This window comes from Phacochoerus africanus, chromosome 8, assembly GCF_016906955.1.
Source record: "Phacochoerus africanus isolate WHEZ1 chromosome 8, ROS_Pafr_v1, whole genome shotgun sequence".
Classification (NCBI taxonomy): Eukaryota; Metazoa; Chordata; class Mammalia; order Artiodactyla; family Suidae; genus Phacochoerus; species Phacochoerus africanus.
Genome location: NC_062551.1, coordinates 62,850,008 through 62,869,195, shown reverse-complemented (window position 1 = coordinate 62,869,195; position 19,188 = coordinate 62,850,008). Strand labels below are relative to the sequence as shown.

General features: G+C 56.4%; 1 protein-coding gene and 1 long non-coding RNA gene across 10 annotated transcripts; both read right to left on the bottom strand.

The window, feature by feature from the left end:
- Window positions 1–417: 417 nt before the first annotated feature.
- Window positions 418–8,279, bottom strand: LOC125133006 (uncharacterized). Its single transcript, XR_007136388.1, has 3 exons — window positions 6,711–8,279; window positions 6,342–6,528; window positions 418–590 (listed from the first exon to the last, which is right to left on the bottom strand). It is a non-coding gene; the product is annotated as an uncharacterized LOC125133006 (long non-coding RNA).
- Window position 8,280: 1 nt separating this feature from the next.
- LOC125132994 (tigger transposable element-derived protein 1-like) lies at window positions 8,281–19,033 on the bottom strand. 9 transcript variants are annotated; one of them, XM_047790949.1, is made up of 5 exons: window positions 18,344–18,464; window positions 14,443–14,501; window positions 12,798–12,883; window positions 12,045–12,112; window positions 8,281–10,003 (listed from the first exon to the last, which is right to left on the bottom strand). In XM_047790949.1, exon 5 carries the CDS (start codon window positions 9,792–9,794, stop codon window positions 9,240–9,242), a length of 555 nt encoding a protein of 184 aa, XP_047646905.1. In that variant the 5' UTR covers window positions 9,795–10,003; window positions 12,045–12,112; window positions 12,798–12,883; window positions 14,443–14,501; window positions 18,344–18,464; the 3' UTR covers window positions 8,281–9,239. The 9 variants fall into 9 exon arrangements, 7 of the variants coding, with proteins under 7 accessions (XP_047646905.1, XP_047646903.1, XP_047646909.1 ...); XR_007136375.1 differs by lacking the exons at window positions 12,798–12,883; window positions 18,344–18,464 and having other exon boundaries at window positions 14,443–16,445; XM_047790947.1 differs by lacking the exons at window positions 14,443–14,501; window positions 18,344–18,464 and having other exon boundaries at window positions 12,798–13,548.
- Between the last annotated feature and the right edge of the window lie 155 nt (window positions 19,034–19,188).

Here is a 19,188-nt window from a genome sequence, read left to right as displayed (position 1 = left end):
AAGTCTACAAACAATAAATGCTGGAGAGGGTACAGAGAAAAGGGAACCCTCCTACACTGTTGGTGGGAATGTAAGTTGGTACAACCACTATGGAGACCAGTATGCAGGTTCCTGTGAAAGCTAAAAGTAGAACTGCCAAATGATCCAGCAATCCCACTCTTGGGCATTTATTCAGAGAAAACCGTAAGTCGAAAAGACACATGCACCCCAATGTCCACTGCAGCACTATTCACAACAGCCAAGACATGGAAACAACCTAAATGTTTATGGACAGAGGACTGGATTAAGAAGATGTAGTGCATATGTACACAATGGAATAGTACTCAGCCATAAAAAAGAATGAAATAATGCCATTTGCAGCAACATGCATGGACCTGGAGATTATCATGTTAATGATGATCTGATATAAGTCAGGCAGAGAAAGGTAAATATATGGTATCTCTTATATGTAGAATCTAATAAAGAATGATACATGGAGTTCTCTGTTGGTGCAGAGGGTTAAAGATGCAGTGTTTTCACTGCTGTGGCTTGGGTTGCAGCTGTGGTGCAGGCTCAATCCCTGGCTCCAGATCTTCTGCAGGCTGCTGGTTCTGCCAAAAGAAAAGAAAAGAAAGGAAAGATACAAATGAACTTGTGTGTGTGTGTTTTGTCTTTTTAGAGCTGCACTCACAGCATATGGAGGTTCCTAGGCTCGGGGTCGAATCGGAACTACAGCTGCTGGCCTACGCCAGAGCCACAGCAACGATGGATCTGAGCCACATCTGCAACCTACACCACAGCTCGTGGCAACGCCGGATCCTTAACCCACGGAGCAAGGCCAGGGATCGAACTCTCAACTTTATGGTTCCTAGTCGGATTCATTAACCACTGAGCCAGGAGACAGGAACTCCTCAAATGAACTTATTTACAAAACAGAAACAGAATCACAGACTTCACAAAACATAATGTGGGCCAAGGTCAGTCTCTGATACCCATGACCCCAAAATGGGGTAAGTACTAAAGGTAGCTTTTCAGTCCTTATTATCTGCCATGCACTATTTCCAGCCCTATAACAGCATTAGCTTATTCAATTCTTCTAGAGGTAAATTGTCACAATTTTCACATAAAGGACCACATGCTTATACATTTATCCCTAACTCACTCAGAAAGCAAATTCAAGACCCAAGATTTAAACCTGGGTGTGCAGAATAAGACGATAAGTTCATAACTATTACGCAGCATCCCCCATCCAGGCAGCAGAGATTTCAAGACGTCCCAGTCAATAACCACGTGATACCAGAAATGAGTTGTGTCACTTAGAGTGTGACTGTCCTAGGATTCCCAGCTGACAACACAAGTCCTGTTCTGCTTGTGCCACGTCTGCACAGAAACCAGACAATGCTGTCGATCTGAGCAAACGGTACCGTGTGTGAGCAGAGGGGCCTTTCCTTACGTGCTGTGCGCCGTGTGGGGTGGGGGGTCCTGCGGAAACAGGGGAGCCTGGCTGCTAAGTGTGAACCTACCCCTAGGAGGTTCCAAGAGCAGCCATTTAGATCCATAAGAACTGGAGGCAAGGCCAGGACTGGGATTTGATAAAGCGAGAGTGGAGGTCGTGGGCAGTGTGGGAGCAGCGCTTGTGCCTGCAGATCTGTAGGGACTGGATGGGGCTGAAGCAGCTGAGAGCCTGACCTTGGAAAAGACCTGCCACTGCGAGAGTCCTAACCGAGACTCATGCACTAGGCACTTGCGCTGCAGCGCAATGGCAGATAACGTGAGAAAAAGGACGTGTGCATGTGTGTATGCCTGGGTCACTCTGCTGTACAGTAGAACATGGACAGATACGGTAAACCAACTATAACGGAAAAAATAAAAATCGTTTAAAAGAAAAATTAAATAAAGTGGGGATAATAAAGCCTAAAAACAAAGTAACTTATTCCTATGGAAACCAGCCGGTTGGTTAGGAGGCCATGGGGAAGGTATCAGGGAGGTCATGTGCTGTTAGGGGACAACTGGAGGTTTCCTTCTAGTCCAGTATTTGCTCTAAAAATGATCAAACTGGGAGTTCCCGTCGTGGCGCGGTGGTTAACGAATCCGACCAGGAACCATGAGGTTGTGGGTTCGGTCCCTGCCCTTGCTCAGTGGGTTAACGATCCGGCGTTGCCGTGAGCTGTGGTGTAGGTTGCAGATGCAGCTCGGATCCCACGTTGCTGTGGCTCTGGCGTAGGCCGGTGGCTACAGCTCCGATTCAACCCCTAGCCTGGGAACCTCCATATGCCGAGGGAGCGGCCCAAAGAAATAGCAAAAGGACAATAAAAATAAAAATAAATTAAAAAATAAAAATGATCAAACTGAGTAATATCTCATAAATTGCATTTCTAGGCACACACTGAAGAGTCCTAAACATGTTCCAGAAGGTGTGGTCAAGTTTACCCTTGGCGGAACCCAAAAGGAAAGACCTGGAAATGGCTACGAAGAGGAGAATGAATGAACGCACTCTGTATAAACACGTGTGGAGGCGGCAAAACCCTCCCAAGGGTCCGGCAGTGGAAGATGACCCTGGGCGCTGGATGATGACCTCCTGGCGGGAGCAACAGAGGTTGACTGGTGCGAACAAAGTTAGCAGGAAGCTTTGCTAAGGTTTCACGGCTTGGCGGATATGATGACATTTGGTAAGAATAACCTGTGAACTACATTATGTATTTTAAAAGGAGTATCAATTTTGGCATTAAGTAGTTGTGCAGATATCTTTGTTATGTAAAAGCAATGGAATCTCTAAAAAAAATTAAAAAAATAAAAAAAAAGAATCTCAGACTTCAAAATCAAACTTACGGTTACCAAAGGGCACCCCTGGTGGAGAGGGAGAGGTCGGGAGGGCGGGATGGATACCTACGCACAACTTCGCATAAAATCCACAACTAGGGAGGACCTACTGTTCAGCACAAGGAAATCGACTCAACATTCGGTGAAAACCTACATGGGAAAAGGATCTGAAGAGGAGTAAATATAGCATAGGTATAACTAAATCCCTCGGCTGTATACCTGAAACTAACACAACATTGTAAGTCATCTATATGCCAATAAAATTTATTTTAAATAAGTAAACTGCTGATTTTATTTAAAACAAAATTTTTTTTCGTCTTTTTGTCTTTTCTAGGGCCGCTCCCGAGGCATATGGAGGTTCCCAGGCTAGGGGTCGAATCGGAGCTGTAGCCGCCGGCCTACACCACAGCCACAGCAATGCGGGATCCGAGCCACATCTGCGACCTACACCACAGCTCATGGCAACGCCAGATCCCTAACCCACTGAGCAAGGGCAGGGACTGAACCCGCCCCCCATGGTTCCTAGTCGGATTCGTTAACCACTGCGCCACGACGGGAACTCCCTAAAACTCAAATTTTATGTCAGTTTGTTTTAGTTGATCTCATACTCACTGCGTGCAGTAGTTAGAATGTATTTACCTTGCTTCCCAATAACTAGAACGGTGATGGAATCTGACAGTGCTTTCGGTCCCATATGGTTTCACACCCAAAGCCAGGTGGCAGGTGAGGAGGACACCAGCCCGTGTTTATAGACAAGCCGGAGGATTGCAGGATGTAGGAGAAGGAGGAGCGTTAGGATCATAGAGGGACGATTTCTTCCAGGGTGTTGGAAGCTACAGGACTTCATCCAGCAGGTGGAGGTGGGGTGACCTGAGTCTGAAGATCCACAGCAGAAACCCCGGCTTCGGGTGCTCCCAGGACAGAGAAATGGCACTGGCCACGAGCGCCCAGGAGAGGGGAAGTCCCAGGTCTGCCTGCCCTCCACTGTCCCCGGGCTCCTCTGAGCTCCTGTGGGACCTGGCACAGTGATGAGACAGGTGGGACCAAGAAGCAGGCATGTGTGCCAACACCCTCAGTCAGCAATGCATGAGGAGGCCCCCTAATGCCTGGATTTTCTGAAAACTGTACCTCGTAGAAACTCAACATTTTTGGAAATGACACATTTCAAGAAATGATTTCAGAGTTCCTGTAGTGGCTCAGTGGAAACAAATCTGACTAGCATCCATGCAGACACAGGTTTGATCCCTAGCCTCCCTGGGTGGGTGAAGGATCTGGTGTCGCTATGGCTGTGGCATAGGCCGGCAGCCATAGCTCTGATTGGACCCCTAGCCTGGGAACCTCCATGTGCCATGGGTGCGGCCCTAAAAAGACAAAAAAAAAAAAAAAGAAAGAAAGAAAGAAATGATTTCATGGGGTTCCCACTATGGCTCCATGGTAACAGACTCGACTAGTATTCATGAAGATTCAGGCTCCGTCCCTGGCCTCACTCAGTGGGTTAAGGATCTGGCATTGCCAGGAGCTGTGGTGTAGGTTGCAGACACGGCTCAGATCTGGTGTTGCTGTGTCTGGGGTGTAGGCCGGCAGCTGTAGCTCCAGTTCAGCCCCTAGCCTGGGAACCTCCATATGCTGTGGGTGCAGCCCTAAAAAGACAGACAGACAGAAAAGAAAAGAAATGATGTCATGAAAAAGCTGTAGCATGATCCAGACGGAAGGTATGGGCGATCCACCCAACGGCAGGGAGGCGAGAAATCGCAGGCTGGCAGGTACACACACTGGACGTCAGAGGTCAGGGTAAGTTCACTTGCGGATCCCCACTGCCAACTATTTCCCGAATCCTTGACAGATTACACATACAGTCACCTCGTTTCACCTCAAAATTCACTGTAAACATGTTTGACCACAAAATCCTGGATGTGGGCGTGCTCAGAACAGGCTCTTTGAAGGCCCGCTGAAGGAGCTGCCACCAGTACTGCTCCCGGCCCTCGAACAGCCCCTTTGTGCATCTCACACTTAATCGGCGCCTGGCAGGCCCCACAGTGGAGAAAACCACCAATACTGAAGGGCTGATCCGAGAGCAGCGTCTATGCACCACTCGGTTCCCCTTAGTTCCAGTTAGAGCCCGACGGGGAAGGAGGAAGCTGCAGGGGAGGGCAGGGGGCAAGGAGGACTGCAACTGCAACTGGGGGTTCCCTGGAGCTCCGGCCAGAGAGGCGGACAAGGGACTTGGACCAGGGCCCAGGCGGGGAGACGTGGAAGTCTGGGCATCAGCCCACGAGCTCGGCAAGCAGCCTGACTCCCTGTCCGGGGTTTGGGGCTAGAAGCCAGGGCCCTGGGCACCAGCTGAGCCCGAGGCTGGGTCAGGCTCCGCCGACTACCTTCAGCACCTCACTGAGTCTCGCGGCCACAGGAGACGCTTTCTCACCATGCTTCCCCTCCCACCCCCCCCACCCTCCGCTCCCCCACCCCCCCACCCTCCACTCCCCAACCCACCCCCCAGCCCCAGGAACTCCCTCCGCCGACGCAGCCCCAGCTGCCCACCGTCACCGCAGCTCTGTGAGAGACCCCGGCCAGGACCACCCCGGCAAGCTCTCCTCGGTGCCCAACCCAGAGAAACGGAGAGCTGGGGGCCGCTGTTTCAGTCCACTGGACGTCGAGGAAATGCGCCCCTGGCTTGGTACCGATAACCTTTCGTGACCCTCTGTGTGGGGCCCTGCGTCCCTCCGCCTCGGTGTGAACTGACTGAGGGAGAAGAGGCCAGTTGCTCCCAGCCTGCGCCCAGGCCAAGACCCCTGGGCGGCTCGGAGCTTGCCTTCCCCCGTCCACACCCCTCTGGAAACCCGACCTCATCGCGGACACCAGGCCCAGGGGCGCCTGATAGAGTCGACGTCACCTTCCCGGGAGCAGCCGGCAGGGTCCAGAGCGGAGGCCGAGGCTCTGCTCTCAGACAGGAGCAGGCGGTGGAGCGGGGCTCCCGCCGGCTACGTGGCGGGGCCGCTGCTAGCGCTCGCCAGCACGTCCACCCTCCTGCTCCGGGTCCTCTTCGTCCCCAGCTAGCTGACCGCCCCGCTGGGCAGTGAGGAGCCCTACAGGCCCGCTCCGAAGCCAAACACCGCCTGGCCGTGCGAGCCCCAGGTGCCCTCGGGGACAGGCTGTGGTTCATCACCAAGGTGCAGCCCCTGGGCCCTCACTGGGTCCCTCGGCGAGCCCAGGGCGCAAGCGCGTCGGGCACACCTTGGGGCCCGATCCACACCGCCAGGGTGCTGGCTCAGGCACTGCTTCCCGGTCTCGATCGCTTGGCCACCCCACATGCTTTCAGTGCCCCCCTCACCTCACCAGTACCTCTGCTGCCCCAGTGTGGACAATGGAAGGGACGCCGGGCCGCAAGCACGGCGCCTCTGCAGGTCAGAGGCCTCCACTGGACAGACCTGGTACTGTGAGCCTGGCGGCCCAGGACGAATCTGAACTGCCCCATCAGCAGTAAACCAGGCCACCCTGGCACCAGGGGCCCCTGGTCCCTGAAAACACCACGGGCTTCACCACACCTTCCTCTGCAGAGGTTCCTGAGTCACGTTCTCGTGCTTTGCCCTTGGCTCTGCCGAAGTCATGGGCTTCCCCCAGCTCGCTGCTGCCTCGGGCCTCGTCAGCATGTCGGACACCCCCCTCTTCTGACGCAGCAGCAAAATCCGAAGTTGTCTTTGACTGGGGACCATCAGCACCTCCTCGTTCCTGCTGCAAAAAGCATCAATTCACTTCAACACACAGAGCCAGAGGGAGGACTTCCTCCCGTCCAGTCGGGTGTTTCTCGCTTGTTTGACTACCTCGCTGTACGTGTCTCTTGTGAAATACATGGAACTGTCCCCTCTCTCTTTACACAGTAAAAGGTTCCATCAGGGACAGAAGTGTCACCCTACCTGAGGTCCTCCTGGCCGTGGCTGGGAGCGGTGACAAGAGCAGGAAGCTGCAACCCAGGCGCAGGGGTATCAGCTTTTGAAAACGTTCAGCCAGGTCTCCCTCGCAGGGCAGCTGGACCCTCAATGGACCCCTGGGTGGAGATGGGCCACGCAGCCCCCACGAACGGTCCACTGACCCTTCCCTTCCCTGAGCAAGATGCACCCAGGTGGCGTTCACAGCCAGCCTCTCCTCTGGCTGTGGTTCTGCGCTGACGGGGGCAGAAGGCAAATGCGAGGAGATGCCCAGCAGCCCTGGCAGGTGCTCCCACTCCCAGAAAAACCCAGAGCTGCAGGTCCCCAAGATGGCCCAAGAGTTGGGGGAGAAGTTACCTGCTCAGATGCAAGAGGTCCAGCCAGCAGGACCAGAGCTGTGTGTGTGACCTGAGGTTGGGTCTGGGCAGACCTCAGCCAGGTGTGCACAGGTGTGTGTGATGGCAGATGGGCGACGTGAGGGCATCTGCATTCCCCAGCAAAAGCTTCAGGCCCAGTTTAGCCCCAGACCAATCTCCTGGGCTACCCCCCCGCCCCCGCCCCAACTCCTGCAGAAGGAAGGCAGGCTAAGATAAGGCTTCCTCTAACAGAGCCCCGTGGCATCCGGTCGTCAGGCCAAGCCTGCCTGGAACCCACATCCTTACCCAGATGGGCAGGTCCCCGAAGGCCTCCTTCTGTGGGGCATCGAGTGACCCCCAGTCTTCCCAGTGGGACCCGGGGCCCTGTCTCCAGTGGCACCACGACCTGCAGGAGCCCATGTCCACTGAAAGAAGTGTCAATGGGTCCTGGCGGGGTTAGACAGAAACTGGAGAGCAGGAGGGCGGGCCGGAGAGGGAAGGAGGGGAAGAACTGGCCCCAGGTGCCTGCAGCTGTGCAGACGCCCCACGCTGGCGGCAAGGAGCTGGGGGGCGCGCTGCCTCACCAGCTCACCCGAAACAGCCGGCGTCTCTCCTCCCTCCCCTGGCCCGACCGCAAGGGCTCAGCATCATTTTGGAGAACAGAATAGGGTGACACGAGGCACTGAGGCTCTGCAGGAACAGAGCTGGGAGGGGGGTGGCCAGACACTCCCACCCAGGCCCACTCGCGGGACCCCCGAGTCTCTCTGGGCGCTCACCTGGGTCAGCCTTTGTCCTCTGTGGGTCCTGAAGCCCAGCGGAAGGGTGAGAGGACCAGAAAACAAGCACAACTCCTCTCTGGACTGGATGTCCACCCAGCTCTGGGAGCCCCGCCTCAGAATACAGGGAGGGCTCAGTGCAGTGAGCAAGGTGCCAGGAGCAGCATGCCAGGGGCGCTGCCCAGCCAGCCTGGCTTCCTCACAGGTGTCCACAAGGAAATAGAGGATGCATGCCTCCAAAGGGCTCGGGACACCACAGAACCACTGAGCATTCGTTGAGGCTTCTAAAACCATGTATTTGAGATCACTGGAGATAATAAATTATTTGCTGACAAAAGACATTTGAGGAGTTAATGAGATGGAAACACGAAGACCAGTGTCACTTCCAAGTGAGAGCTGGCGAGGGAGGACACCCCCTCCTTCCCCACCCCTCCCACCCCACTACTTGGGGCCTTGCTTCTCCTTGAAAGGCGCCCACAGCAGCCCATCAAGTTGTTCACACCCCGGCAGATCTGGAAGCTGCACTCCAGCTTGGAGGCATCGTCCCTGCTGATGTGCAGGCAGGCATCGAAATGTGCCAGGGCCCTGGCCAAGTGCTCAGCTGTGAACTGGCGGCGTCGGGGCTGGCCTCGCCCTCCTCCTCAGCAGTCGGCTCTGGCTCCTCCAGCTCCTCTTGGACCAGTCCGAGCCACCGCTCTGCAGCAGCTCGGCCACCTCTGCCTCCGCCACCTCCCTGAAACCCACCTGGTGCGCCAGCGCCTGGATGTCCCACCGGATCTGTGGGAGGGTTTCCACCTGGGGGCCGCTGACTCTGTGCTGGAGGCGCTGGGGCCACAGCCTCCTCTAACCACTGTTCAGCGACGAGGGCGGGACTCCTCCCAGGACGCGGAGAGGTACAGGGCGGTGTCGAGGATGCTGTAGTCCCGCCAGACGTCCAGGGCCGCTCCCGGCTCGCCTGTGCCCCCGGCCCTCGCGGCCAAGAGGCGGAAGACCCTCCGCAGGTGGCAGGCCTTGAAGGTGGCGACCACGTCCTGGGTCATGGGCTGGATGAGGGCTGTGGTATCCTTGGGCAGGGACTCCACACCCACGTGGTCGGAGAGGTCGTCCAGGTTTCCAGGGCGGCCAGGAGCGCTGTCGGGGACAAGCTGCGCTTTACGCGGGAGCCCGTGCAGGGCATAGTACCTCTCCACCGCGGGGCGGAAGAAGTGCACGAACCACTCGGGAAGAGGCTCGCCGTGACCCAGGCCTTCTTGTGGGCGGGCCAAGCAGGGGCAGGCTGGGCTTGGAGAAGCCCCTGAGGGCGCGCGGGTTCTCCACCGGGTACACCAGCAGCAGCTGCAGCTTCAGCTTCAAGCTACCGGCCACGTTGCCGCCCAGCAGCAGAGTCAGTAGATCTCCGGGGGCTGTGAACCCAGGGCGCTCCTCCGGGCGGAAGGCACCGTCCCGTCCAGCAGCCGCCTCCAGAAGAGCCGGGTCTCCTCCACGCTGAACACCTGGCGGGCCGTGAGGTCCTCCTCCTGGATCACCCTGCGCGGCCCGCAGTACCTGCGCGCGCCCCAGGGGCTGCGCGCACCGCCTGGTCGGCCAGCCCCAGGGTGCGCAGCCTGAAGCGCACCTTGAAGCCTGCGAACCGGCCCTGGCTGGCCAGAAGGTCTCCGACTCGGCGCCCTCGCCCTGCTGCTGCCTGAGCTCCTCGAACAGGCTGCGGTCTTCTCCTGGACAAGCACCACGTTGCCCCGCGTGTTGCGCTGGTTCTGGTCCTCGACCCACACGCTCAGCAGCCGCTCCGTGTTCTCCATTGCCAGGCAGCGGCTGTGCGTCAGCTTGGTGGCCGCCTGCGGGGTGGCCTCCTGGAAACTCGCTCGGATCTTGTCCTTGTCACAAATGGTGGCCACGGTGGAGGTGGAGAGTCCCAGCGCCTTCCCGATTCTGCTGAGCATCTCTCCAGCTTCAAAGCACCGTAGCACCTCCAGCTTCACCTGCAGGTTGATGGCCTTACGTCCTGCTTGGCACCTGGGTGCTGGCGGGCACTCCGCGGCCTCTTCAGGGATGGCTTTGGGCCCACATCACTCTCTCCAGACGCCGCAAAAGAATGTTTCTGTTCCTGCCCTGTGTGTTCTGATTTCAGGGCCGCCCCAGCCCCGACCTGCTGTGAAATGGGAAGGAAACGGTTTACCGGTGGGACCGGGTAAACCCGTCAGAGATCACTGACTAGGCTCCCTCTTTAGGTAGCAGATTCCCGGTCACCTGTGGCCTAAGCTCACTTCCCACTGGATGAATTCTGGCCCCAGGGACTAAATAAACTTCACCCTCGGGATGGCAGCAAGCCTCGGAAACCCCCACCACTTTATGAGGATGCTCCGCTGGCAGTACCATCCCCAGTCACCTACGGACTGGCCTCCTGGAGGACCCAGGGCAGCCCGATACACCGCAAACGGGCGTCAGACTAAATACTGAAACCAGAAATGAGCTGCACATCGTGGCTGGGCCGGGCGCAGGAAGGGCCGTGATGGTGCATAAACCTCAGCTCTGAGCTTCCTGGCAGCAGGGAGAGGAGAGGACCAAGCTGTCCAGTCACAACCCACACCCACCCCGCCCCAAGCTTGCAGAGACTTGGGGCAATGTGATCAAGGGTGTCAGGACTCGTGGCTTCTGTTCTATTTCTCTGCGCAAGGAGGAAACGCTTGTGCCGACGGGCTCCTGGAGAAGCAGGCCAGGAGCCGGTCAGCCTCGCGCCTCGGGCCCCAGCCCCAGGGCCTCCCCCCGTGGGGCAGCATTTTGCGGAGCCCAGTGCTGCTCTAGGGATGTGTGACGGCGTCTTACAGGAAAGCAGCCCTGGAGGTTCCCCTGCTGAGCCGGCTCACGCAGCTCCAGGTCTGATAGCATCTCCGGAAGACCCGGGGAGGGGGAGGCCAGGGTGGGGTCCTCCCTCCTGAGCCGGGCAGGAGGCCCCGTGTCCCTCGCCAGGACCACACACGTGCAAGTGCCCTGGGACCCGGGGCTGAGCTTTGGTCCCTGATCCAGAGGACAAAGAGCAAAGGGGGCGGCAGCCAGCAAAGGTGTGTGTTCCGGGAAGAGAAGCGGACAGTGGCCCAAGCGCCCCAGCTGTGCTGCGCAAACGACACCAACAGAGCGGCTGAGGAGAGAGGGAGGGACCCCAACATGAGAGGAGGTGCAAACACACACACACACATGTGTGTATGTGTACCTGTGAGGTGAGGAAGGACAGCGGTTAATCTCCAGAAAGGCAGACCATGTGGGGGCTGGACTTTTTTTTTTTTTTTTTGGTCTTTTTTGCCTTTTCTTGGGCTGCTTCTGCAGCATATGGAGTTTCCCCGGCTAGGGGTCGAATCGGAGCTGTAGCCGCCAGCCTACACCACAGCCACAGCGACTTGGAACCTGAGCCGCGTCTGCAACCTACACCACAGCTCACAGCAACACCATACCCCTAACCCACTGAGCAAGGGCAGGATTCGAACCCGCAACCTCATGGCTCCTAGTCGGATTCGTTAACCACTGAGCCATGACGGGAACTCCAGGGCTGGACTTTTATATACTTTTGTTAAGGTCTGAATTACTTCACAAGGCATATATATTACACTGAAAATTTTTTTCTTGGAGTTCCCATTGTGGCTCAGCAGAAACGAATCTGACTAGTATCCATGAGGACGCAGGTTCGATCCCTGGTCTTGCTCAGTGGGTTAAAGATCTGGCATTGCTGTGGCTGTGGCATAGACTGGCATCTACAGCTCCGATTAGACCCCTAGCCTGGGAACTTCCATATGCCACTGGCGCGGCCCTAAAAAGCAAAAGTAAATAAATAAATAAATAATAAAAATCTGGATTCTGCCTTTCCCAGCTGCACTGTCTGTCCCCAGCCAGAAGCAGCCAAGACCAGGCACCCTCCCGGGCCCAGCCTTGCTCCTATGCCCCTGAGTTTGTGCCCTGGGGACACCACCTCTTCCACACTCACGGAATGGGAGCCTGGGGAGGGCCAGCCCCTCAGCCCCAGGGGCTGAGCGAGGGTGCAAGGCAGGCTCCTGGCCAAGGCCAAGGTGGGGCAGGGCAGGGGCGCGGGGGGTGGGGGGGGCCACAGCTGCTGAACGTGATGCTCCAAGGCCTGTAGTGAACAAAGCGGTGGGGCTTCAGCAGGATGTGGCATCGCTGGCTTTGGGGGACTTATGGCTCACCTGACTCCATCTGGGGAGGGCATGGCCAGCTCTGCCAGGTCTCCAGGTGGCTGGTCCTCAGGAGGGGCCTGGGTCAGCACCGGGGGCAGGGGGAGGGGAGTGTTAGTGTCTGAAGCCCCACCCTGGGGACAAAAGGGTCAGGCACCCAGGCCAATGAATCAATCTGGAGGTTAACACGAGGCCCAGGTCCCCCAGCATTGCTCGGGCTGGACACTGGCCTGGGACCCTGAGCTGACATGGGCCTGCCCTCTGGTTCACACAGATCACCCTGCCATGGCTTGACCTACAGCCACTCTGACCCCACACACATCCTCCAGAGCACACCCAAGGCCCGAAACCCAAGTCACTGAAATGCCATGGGAACGGCCATTAGAAGCACATTTCGGGAGTTCCCATCATGGCGCAGTGGAAACGAATCCAACTGGTATCCATGACGATGCCAGTTCGATCCCTGGCCTCGCTCAGTGAGTTGGCTCAGATCTGGTGTTGCTGTGGCTGTGGTGTAAGCCGGCAGCTATGGCTCCGATTCGACCCCTAGCCTGGGAACCTTCATGTCCCGAGGGTGTGGTCCTAAAAAGACCCCCCTCAAAAAAAGAAGCTTCCTTCAGCTGTAGCTGGGTGTGCAGTGCACGACTGACCCAGCAGGCCTCAACGGCCCACGCCCTGCACACTCCTAACAAAAGCCCGCCCCTGACCTGCTCCTGGGAGGGGATGGCCCAGCCCTTGGAAGACTCCGCCTAAGTCTTTGCTTACCTAAGGCCTCGGGTCACAGCGGACAGTTTCTGCTGACAATGTGACTTATGCTGAAGACCTCGAGCCACACAGGATCAGCCTGACCCCTGGGGGAGGGGGGGTTGAGGCTGAGTCACTGAGGGAAGCCACGGTCCCTACCTATGTCATGGACCTCGCTTCGGGGGCCTCCCTGTTGGAGAAGACCCCACACCTGTCGCTGCTCGTCAATGCCGGGAAGGAAGCAGCGCAGAGGCCCCCACAGGAAAGGACGCCTGGACTCTCGAGGCTGGTACCTCCCAGACGAGGCCCCTTCTCCACGCGGACTTTAACCTGGACCCTTTCACAGTAATAAACTATAACCTTGAGCCTAACAGCCTTGTTAAAACCTGGGACTCCTTCCTGCAAATCCCTGCAACAGTGGCATGCACAGAAGAGCTCAGGACCTCACCCTGGACTCCCCGAGAGCCACGGCAGTCGCCTCCAAGACCATGAGAGCTCGAGAAGACCAGCCTTTGGGAGATCACCGCAGATTAATAATTGCTCCAGAAAGCCATCAGAACAAGGCAGGCTTGCTGGACTAGTGGAGGCACGAGACTTGCCTCAAGTTGCTGGGTGGGGCGGTGGATGAGGCCTGCATTCAGCTTCAGACCAAGGGCAGGAGTTTGAAGCCCGCCCTTCTGCTGATTTAAATAAGCACCTGGACCAGATACCAAGGAGCTACTACTCGAAGAAAGAGGAAGAGGCTCGGTCTTTTCCGACCCCCATGCCCCTTGGAGGATAAAACTGTGACCCACTGGATCCTGGGGCAGAGCTTCCGTGCCTGCCCGCCTGCCTCTCTCACAAGTGTCCTATCCTAATAAATTGATTTCTTGCCCATCACTTTGTCTCTCACTGAATTCCTTCTGCGTGGAGGCATAAAGAACCTGAACCTCAGTGAGTCCAGACGCCTGGTGAGTGATCCTCATTTAAAACTGTGGGTTCAAGACCCAATCTTGGATTTAGACTGGGTTTGAGTCCCGGCACATGGGACTGAGTCCCAACCTGGGTTTAGGGTGGGTTCAGCTGCACCTCTAGCCTCTCAGGCTGGGGCCTTGAAGGGACCCACAGGGCTGAGAGAAGGTAAGGGCACGCAGTAAAGGAAGTTTTCATGTAAATGTGAATTGTGGTGAACTTGAAACCATGTGATTTCAGGGCTGCGTGGACATAACCACACGTGCCCCCCAGGACCCGTGGAAGCGTCAGGCCTGAGTCCACTCAGTGACCAGCAGGCTGCTGTTCCAACACCCACGCTGCTATGACACAATATCTGTTTTAACAGCGTGCATCAGCTAAGCATCTGTCCAGCAGCAGGGAACAGACCTCTAAGGAGGCAAATGCTGGCCACTGTTCAGAAGACAGCCAATCTCAAAACACTGGCGACGGTCTCAGAAGAGAGACCGGCACTACAGCCAGGCACCCAGGGAGGACCGGGTGCACCTCACGCTCACGCCTAGGTGAAAACCAGACCTGCGTTATCAAGGTTTTCCTCGGGGCAGCAGAATCCAGTCTGCAACTTTTCCAACATGTGCAGAACCAGCCTCCTCATGTGCCCCAGGGGACCCCAGCACCACCCGCGGCAGCCCCTTCTCCCAGCCCCTCCTGTGAGTTTCTAAGGCCAATCACTTACCATGGGATCCAGCAACTCCACTCCTCAGCATGTAACCAAAGAGACATGAAAGCATTTGCCTGCACAGATAGAGTCACGGAATTCACACCAGCACTACCCACAGCCAGGAGGACCCAACAACCCAAATATCCATTACCTGGTAAGGAAATAAACAGAAAGTTGGGGGACCCACGGGACGGATTAGTATTTAACCATCAAAACGAGTGAGATCCCGACATCGTACAGCGCGGATGGCCGCTGAAGACGTCACACTCAGCGAAGGAAGCCGGGTGTAAGAAGCCACATATGTATGACTCCGTGTAATCAAATGCTCAGAATGAGAACGTGGGATCAGTGGCTGCGCTGCCAAGGGACTGGGGAGGGAAGAACGGGGAGTGACTGCTAACGGGCATGGGGCTTATCGGGCACAGGACCGTCTTAGACACGCGTGACGGCTGTACAACTTTGCAGATGGACTAAAAGCCACCAATTGACAATGTCTTGATATGTAGGTTATAGCTTGATAAAGCCGTCTTTTGTTTAAGTGCTAAGGTTTCTATGTCTTGATACAAGCGGCCAAGCAGGCAGAAGGAACGGCATAAACCCGTGTGTGAGGAAAGGTGTAAACACACACCCACGTGAACGGATGGCTGGAACCACCGTCCCTCCTGCCCCTCGCAGCCCAGGGTGAAAATGTCACACAGCAGGAACCGCAAAGCCACCCCGGCCAGGCTGACCTGTGCCCCCTCCTCCTGCCTCCACCTGCTCCAGAGCAAGGGGGGCCCCCTTCGTGTGAGCGGCCGTCTCTCTGCTCAACTCTCCAACCAGACCGGACTCCAAGAGGCCGAGGACTTGCCTCTCCCCTTGCCCTCCCGCCAGGGCCCAGCACACGCACGGGCTCAGAGAACCTGAGATGAAGGAGGAAGGGAAAGACGGTCCAGTGCACCCTGAGGGGAAAAGCCACACCAACCTCAGGCTCACACCTCTGGGTCGACCAGCTATCCCAGCCGTCTCGGTCCCGGGTCTGAGCTGACACGGGGTCGACCAGCTCTCCCGGCCGACTCCTATCTGCTTCCTCAAAGCGGAAGCTGCGGAGGCGCTGCCAGGGGTCCCTACCAAGCCCAGGCGACAGGGTTCGGGGCCGAGGATTGGAGAACAGTTTGGGGTCACAGCGGGCGGCCTCATCCTCCCCCATCTTGGTGATCACGAGCTTCTCCTGGTCGATGGGTGCTGGGCCCGCTGCCATGGCAAGACCTAGGGAAGCTGGCCTCCCCTGCCCTCACTGGGGCCACACGCACCCTCTTCCTGAGACACATACAAACTCGATCAGGGCCATGGGCCACGCACACCCCTCCACCCACTCACGCCATGCAAGACCACTCGCCATAGGAGAAACTGTCCACAAACCTGGCCAGGTGGCGACCTGGCTGGGGACACCTCCAGCCACACCCTCCTCACCTGTGCCCTCACAAGGATGCCTCACACTGGGAATCTGGTTAGGGGAACAGTGATGGAGAGCTTCCTGCAGGGAAGCTTTCAGGAACTCAGGCCGACTGGGCCAAGGCAGGAGGACTGCTCCTGGGGACAGGGCATGGGCACATCCAGGGTCTCGGTGACCAAGAGGACCTCACCAGCAGCCAAGCAGAGGTGCTGGCAGGAACTAGCAGAAGGTGGGTGTCCAGGGAGGCTCTGAGCACATGAAGGATGCAGTATGTGGGGCCTAGCAAGAGGGACGTGGGGGACAGACTGGAAGCCAAGACGGAAACTGGGGACAGCTGCAATGCAGCTGCTCGGGGATCGCGAGAACTGCTCCGACAATGCAAGGCCTGTCTTCCCTCATGGAAGATTCCTGTGGAGCCTGAGACGCCCAGCTCCCCTCAGCTAGTCAAGGTCAACCACGGACAGAGGGAAACGGCCACTCTACAGCGCTAAACAAGAAGGTAAGCTGTGGCCCACCTCATCTAACATGATCCCACTAACATTAAAATTTTAAATGAGGAGTTCCCGTCGTGGCACAGTGGTTAACGAATCCGACTAGGAACCATGAGGTTGCGGGTTCGGTCCCTGCCCTTGCTCAGTGGGTTAAAGATCGGGCATTGCTGTGAGCTGTGGTGTAGGTTGCAGACGCAGCTCGGATCCCGAGTTGCTGTGGCTCTGGTGTAGGCCGGTGGCTACAGCTCCAATTCGACCCCTAGCCTGGGAACCTCCATATGCCACTGGAGCGGCCCAAGAAATAGCAAAAAAAAAAAAAAATTTAAATGAAACAACCCCATCAAAAAATGGGCAGAAGATCTAAACAGACAGTTCTCCAAAGAAGACATACAGAAGGCCAAAAAATACATGAAAAGATGTTCAACATCACTCATTATTAGAGAGATGCAAATCAAAACCACGATGAGGTACCACCTTACACCAGCCAGAATGGCCATCATCCAAAAGTCTACAAACAATAAGTGCTGGAGAGGGTGTGGAGAAAAAGGAGCCCTAGTACACTGTTGGTGGGATTGTAAATTGGTGCAACCACTGTCGAAAACAGGATGGAGATGCCTCAGAAAGCTAAACATAGAACTACCATTTGATCCAGCAATCCCACTCCTGGGCATCTATCCAGAGAAAACCACGACTCGCAAAGACACATGTACTCCGATGTTCACTGCAGCACTATTTTCAATAGCCAAGACATGGAAGCAACCTAAATGTCCATCGACAGAGAAGTGGATCCAGAAGATGTGGTACATAGACACAATGCAATATTACTCGGCCGTTAAAAGGAACGAAATGACGGCATTTGCAGCAACATGGATGGACCTAGAAATTATGCTAAGTGAAGTCAGTCAGACAATGAGACACCAACATCAAATGCTATCACTGACATGTGGAATCTGAAAAAAGGACAGACGGAACTTCTTTGCAGAACAGATGCTGACTCACAGACATTGAAAAACTTATGGTCTCTGGAGGAGACAGTTTGGGGGTGGGGGGATGTGCTTGGGCTATGGGATGGAAATCCTGTGAAACTGGATTGTTATGATCATTATACAACTACAGATGTGATAAGTGCATTTGAGTAATAAAAAAATACTAAAATAAAAAAAAATTTAAACGACAAAAAAGGGCCCCTGCTACAAATGTTCAGAAGAGGATCTTGAAAACCACCAACCCCTAGGCTGGCAATTCTGGGGAAAAGAACTGGAGGTGGAGGACGTCTCCTTTTTCTTTTGTAAGGTCTGCATACTGCTGAATTTTTTTCCCCCAATGGCGTTTTCATTTGCTATCATTGCGTTTTCAACGCCAAAGCATGTCTTCAAAGGGTTGATCAGGGCTCTCCAGAACCAGGCTGCCCCATCGAACAGCCCCCACCGCTGTGCTTCTCACCCCCAGGTGCTCTGAGATGATACTTAGAGGGGAGGGCAGTCTAGGCAGCGGAATCGGCAAATGCGAAGGCTGTGTGGCCAGGGCGATCTTGCAGAGCCTTTGGAAGAGTTAAGGATCTGATTTTATCCCCGGGTGCGTCCACACTCCCACTTTCGGGAGAGGAGAGCGAAGGTACAGAGCGGGCAAAGAGGAGGCCTCAGCTGCGGAAATCCTCAAAGATTTCCCAGGGCAAGTGAAAATGGTTTAGGGGAGCTGGGTGGAAAAGACGGCGAGTCTGCACAGAACTGGGAACCGCCAGCGACAGGCGCAGAAACCCCACCGCGGAAGGGACCAGTGCGGGTCCGTGGCCACACCCCCGGAGGCATGGCCAGAGTCCCGCGGACTCCCAAGGCCCAGCAGCACCCGCGCCACGTTCCCCGCGAATTCGTCCGGGCTCGGCCGAAAGGGGCGGTGCTGCTCCGCCCCACCTCTCCTGCCGTCCTCTGGCCAGCAGCACACCCTACCCCCGGCATTTCCGACGCCTCTGCCGCGTTGCGCCCGGACTCACCGCCTCCGGGAGCCACGCGGGCCAGCGCGGAACAACGCCACGCAGGAACCAAAAGCAACTACCCCTGGGACCCTGACCCGGGAGCCTCCGGTTGCCCAAGGATTACTTCCCGTTCCTTGTCCCCACCCCCACCCCCCCTCCTTACAATAGTGCATGCTCACGCGCAAGAAGGTAAGAAAGAGGTCGCGGCAGCGTCTGCGTTTCCACGACAACCTTCCGCGTCCGGAAATGAAAGGTGCGCGAGACCGGCTGTGTCCGCAAGGCTCTCTGGGAAATGTAGTCCCTGGACTGTGAGGCCAGACCGTCGAGCTGTGGACAGTGCCTTTCCCAGGAGGCGGCGGGCACTAGCGCGCGGAGCTGCCGGGAAATGGAGTTTTTCAGGGGTCTACGAGGGGGCGTTAGCGGTGTCCCCGACTTCAAGGAAACGAGCCCTGGAGCCAGACGAGCCCGCGCGCGCGGCGAGACCGCAGACCTGTGGCTTTCCCGCGCTGTACTGTGCCAAGTTGCCTTTCAGCCGCCGCTACTCCTCCCACCTGGTTACCTGCCTTCTTGAGCTGCTGCACCGCACTTGGCCTCCAACGGGACTGTTCCTGCCTCTCCCTCCTCAGGCCTTCACTAAATACAGCATGCTGGGCCGCACGGCCAGCTTCTTTTTTTGTTGGCAACGTCCCCCAAAGCCAGGGCATCACCTCCCCAGAAAGCCCTCCATATCCTCACCCCCTCAACACACACACACACACCCCGCCCCCCCACTAGGTTTGGGTCCCTCACAAGTCGTTAATATAACCATTGTCACAAAGAATGTAACAACTTCTGGACTGGCAATTCTTTTTTTTTTTTTTTTT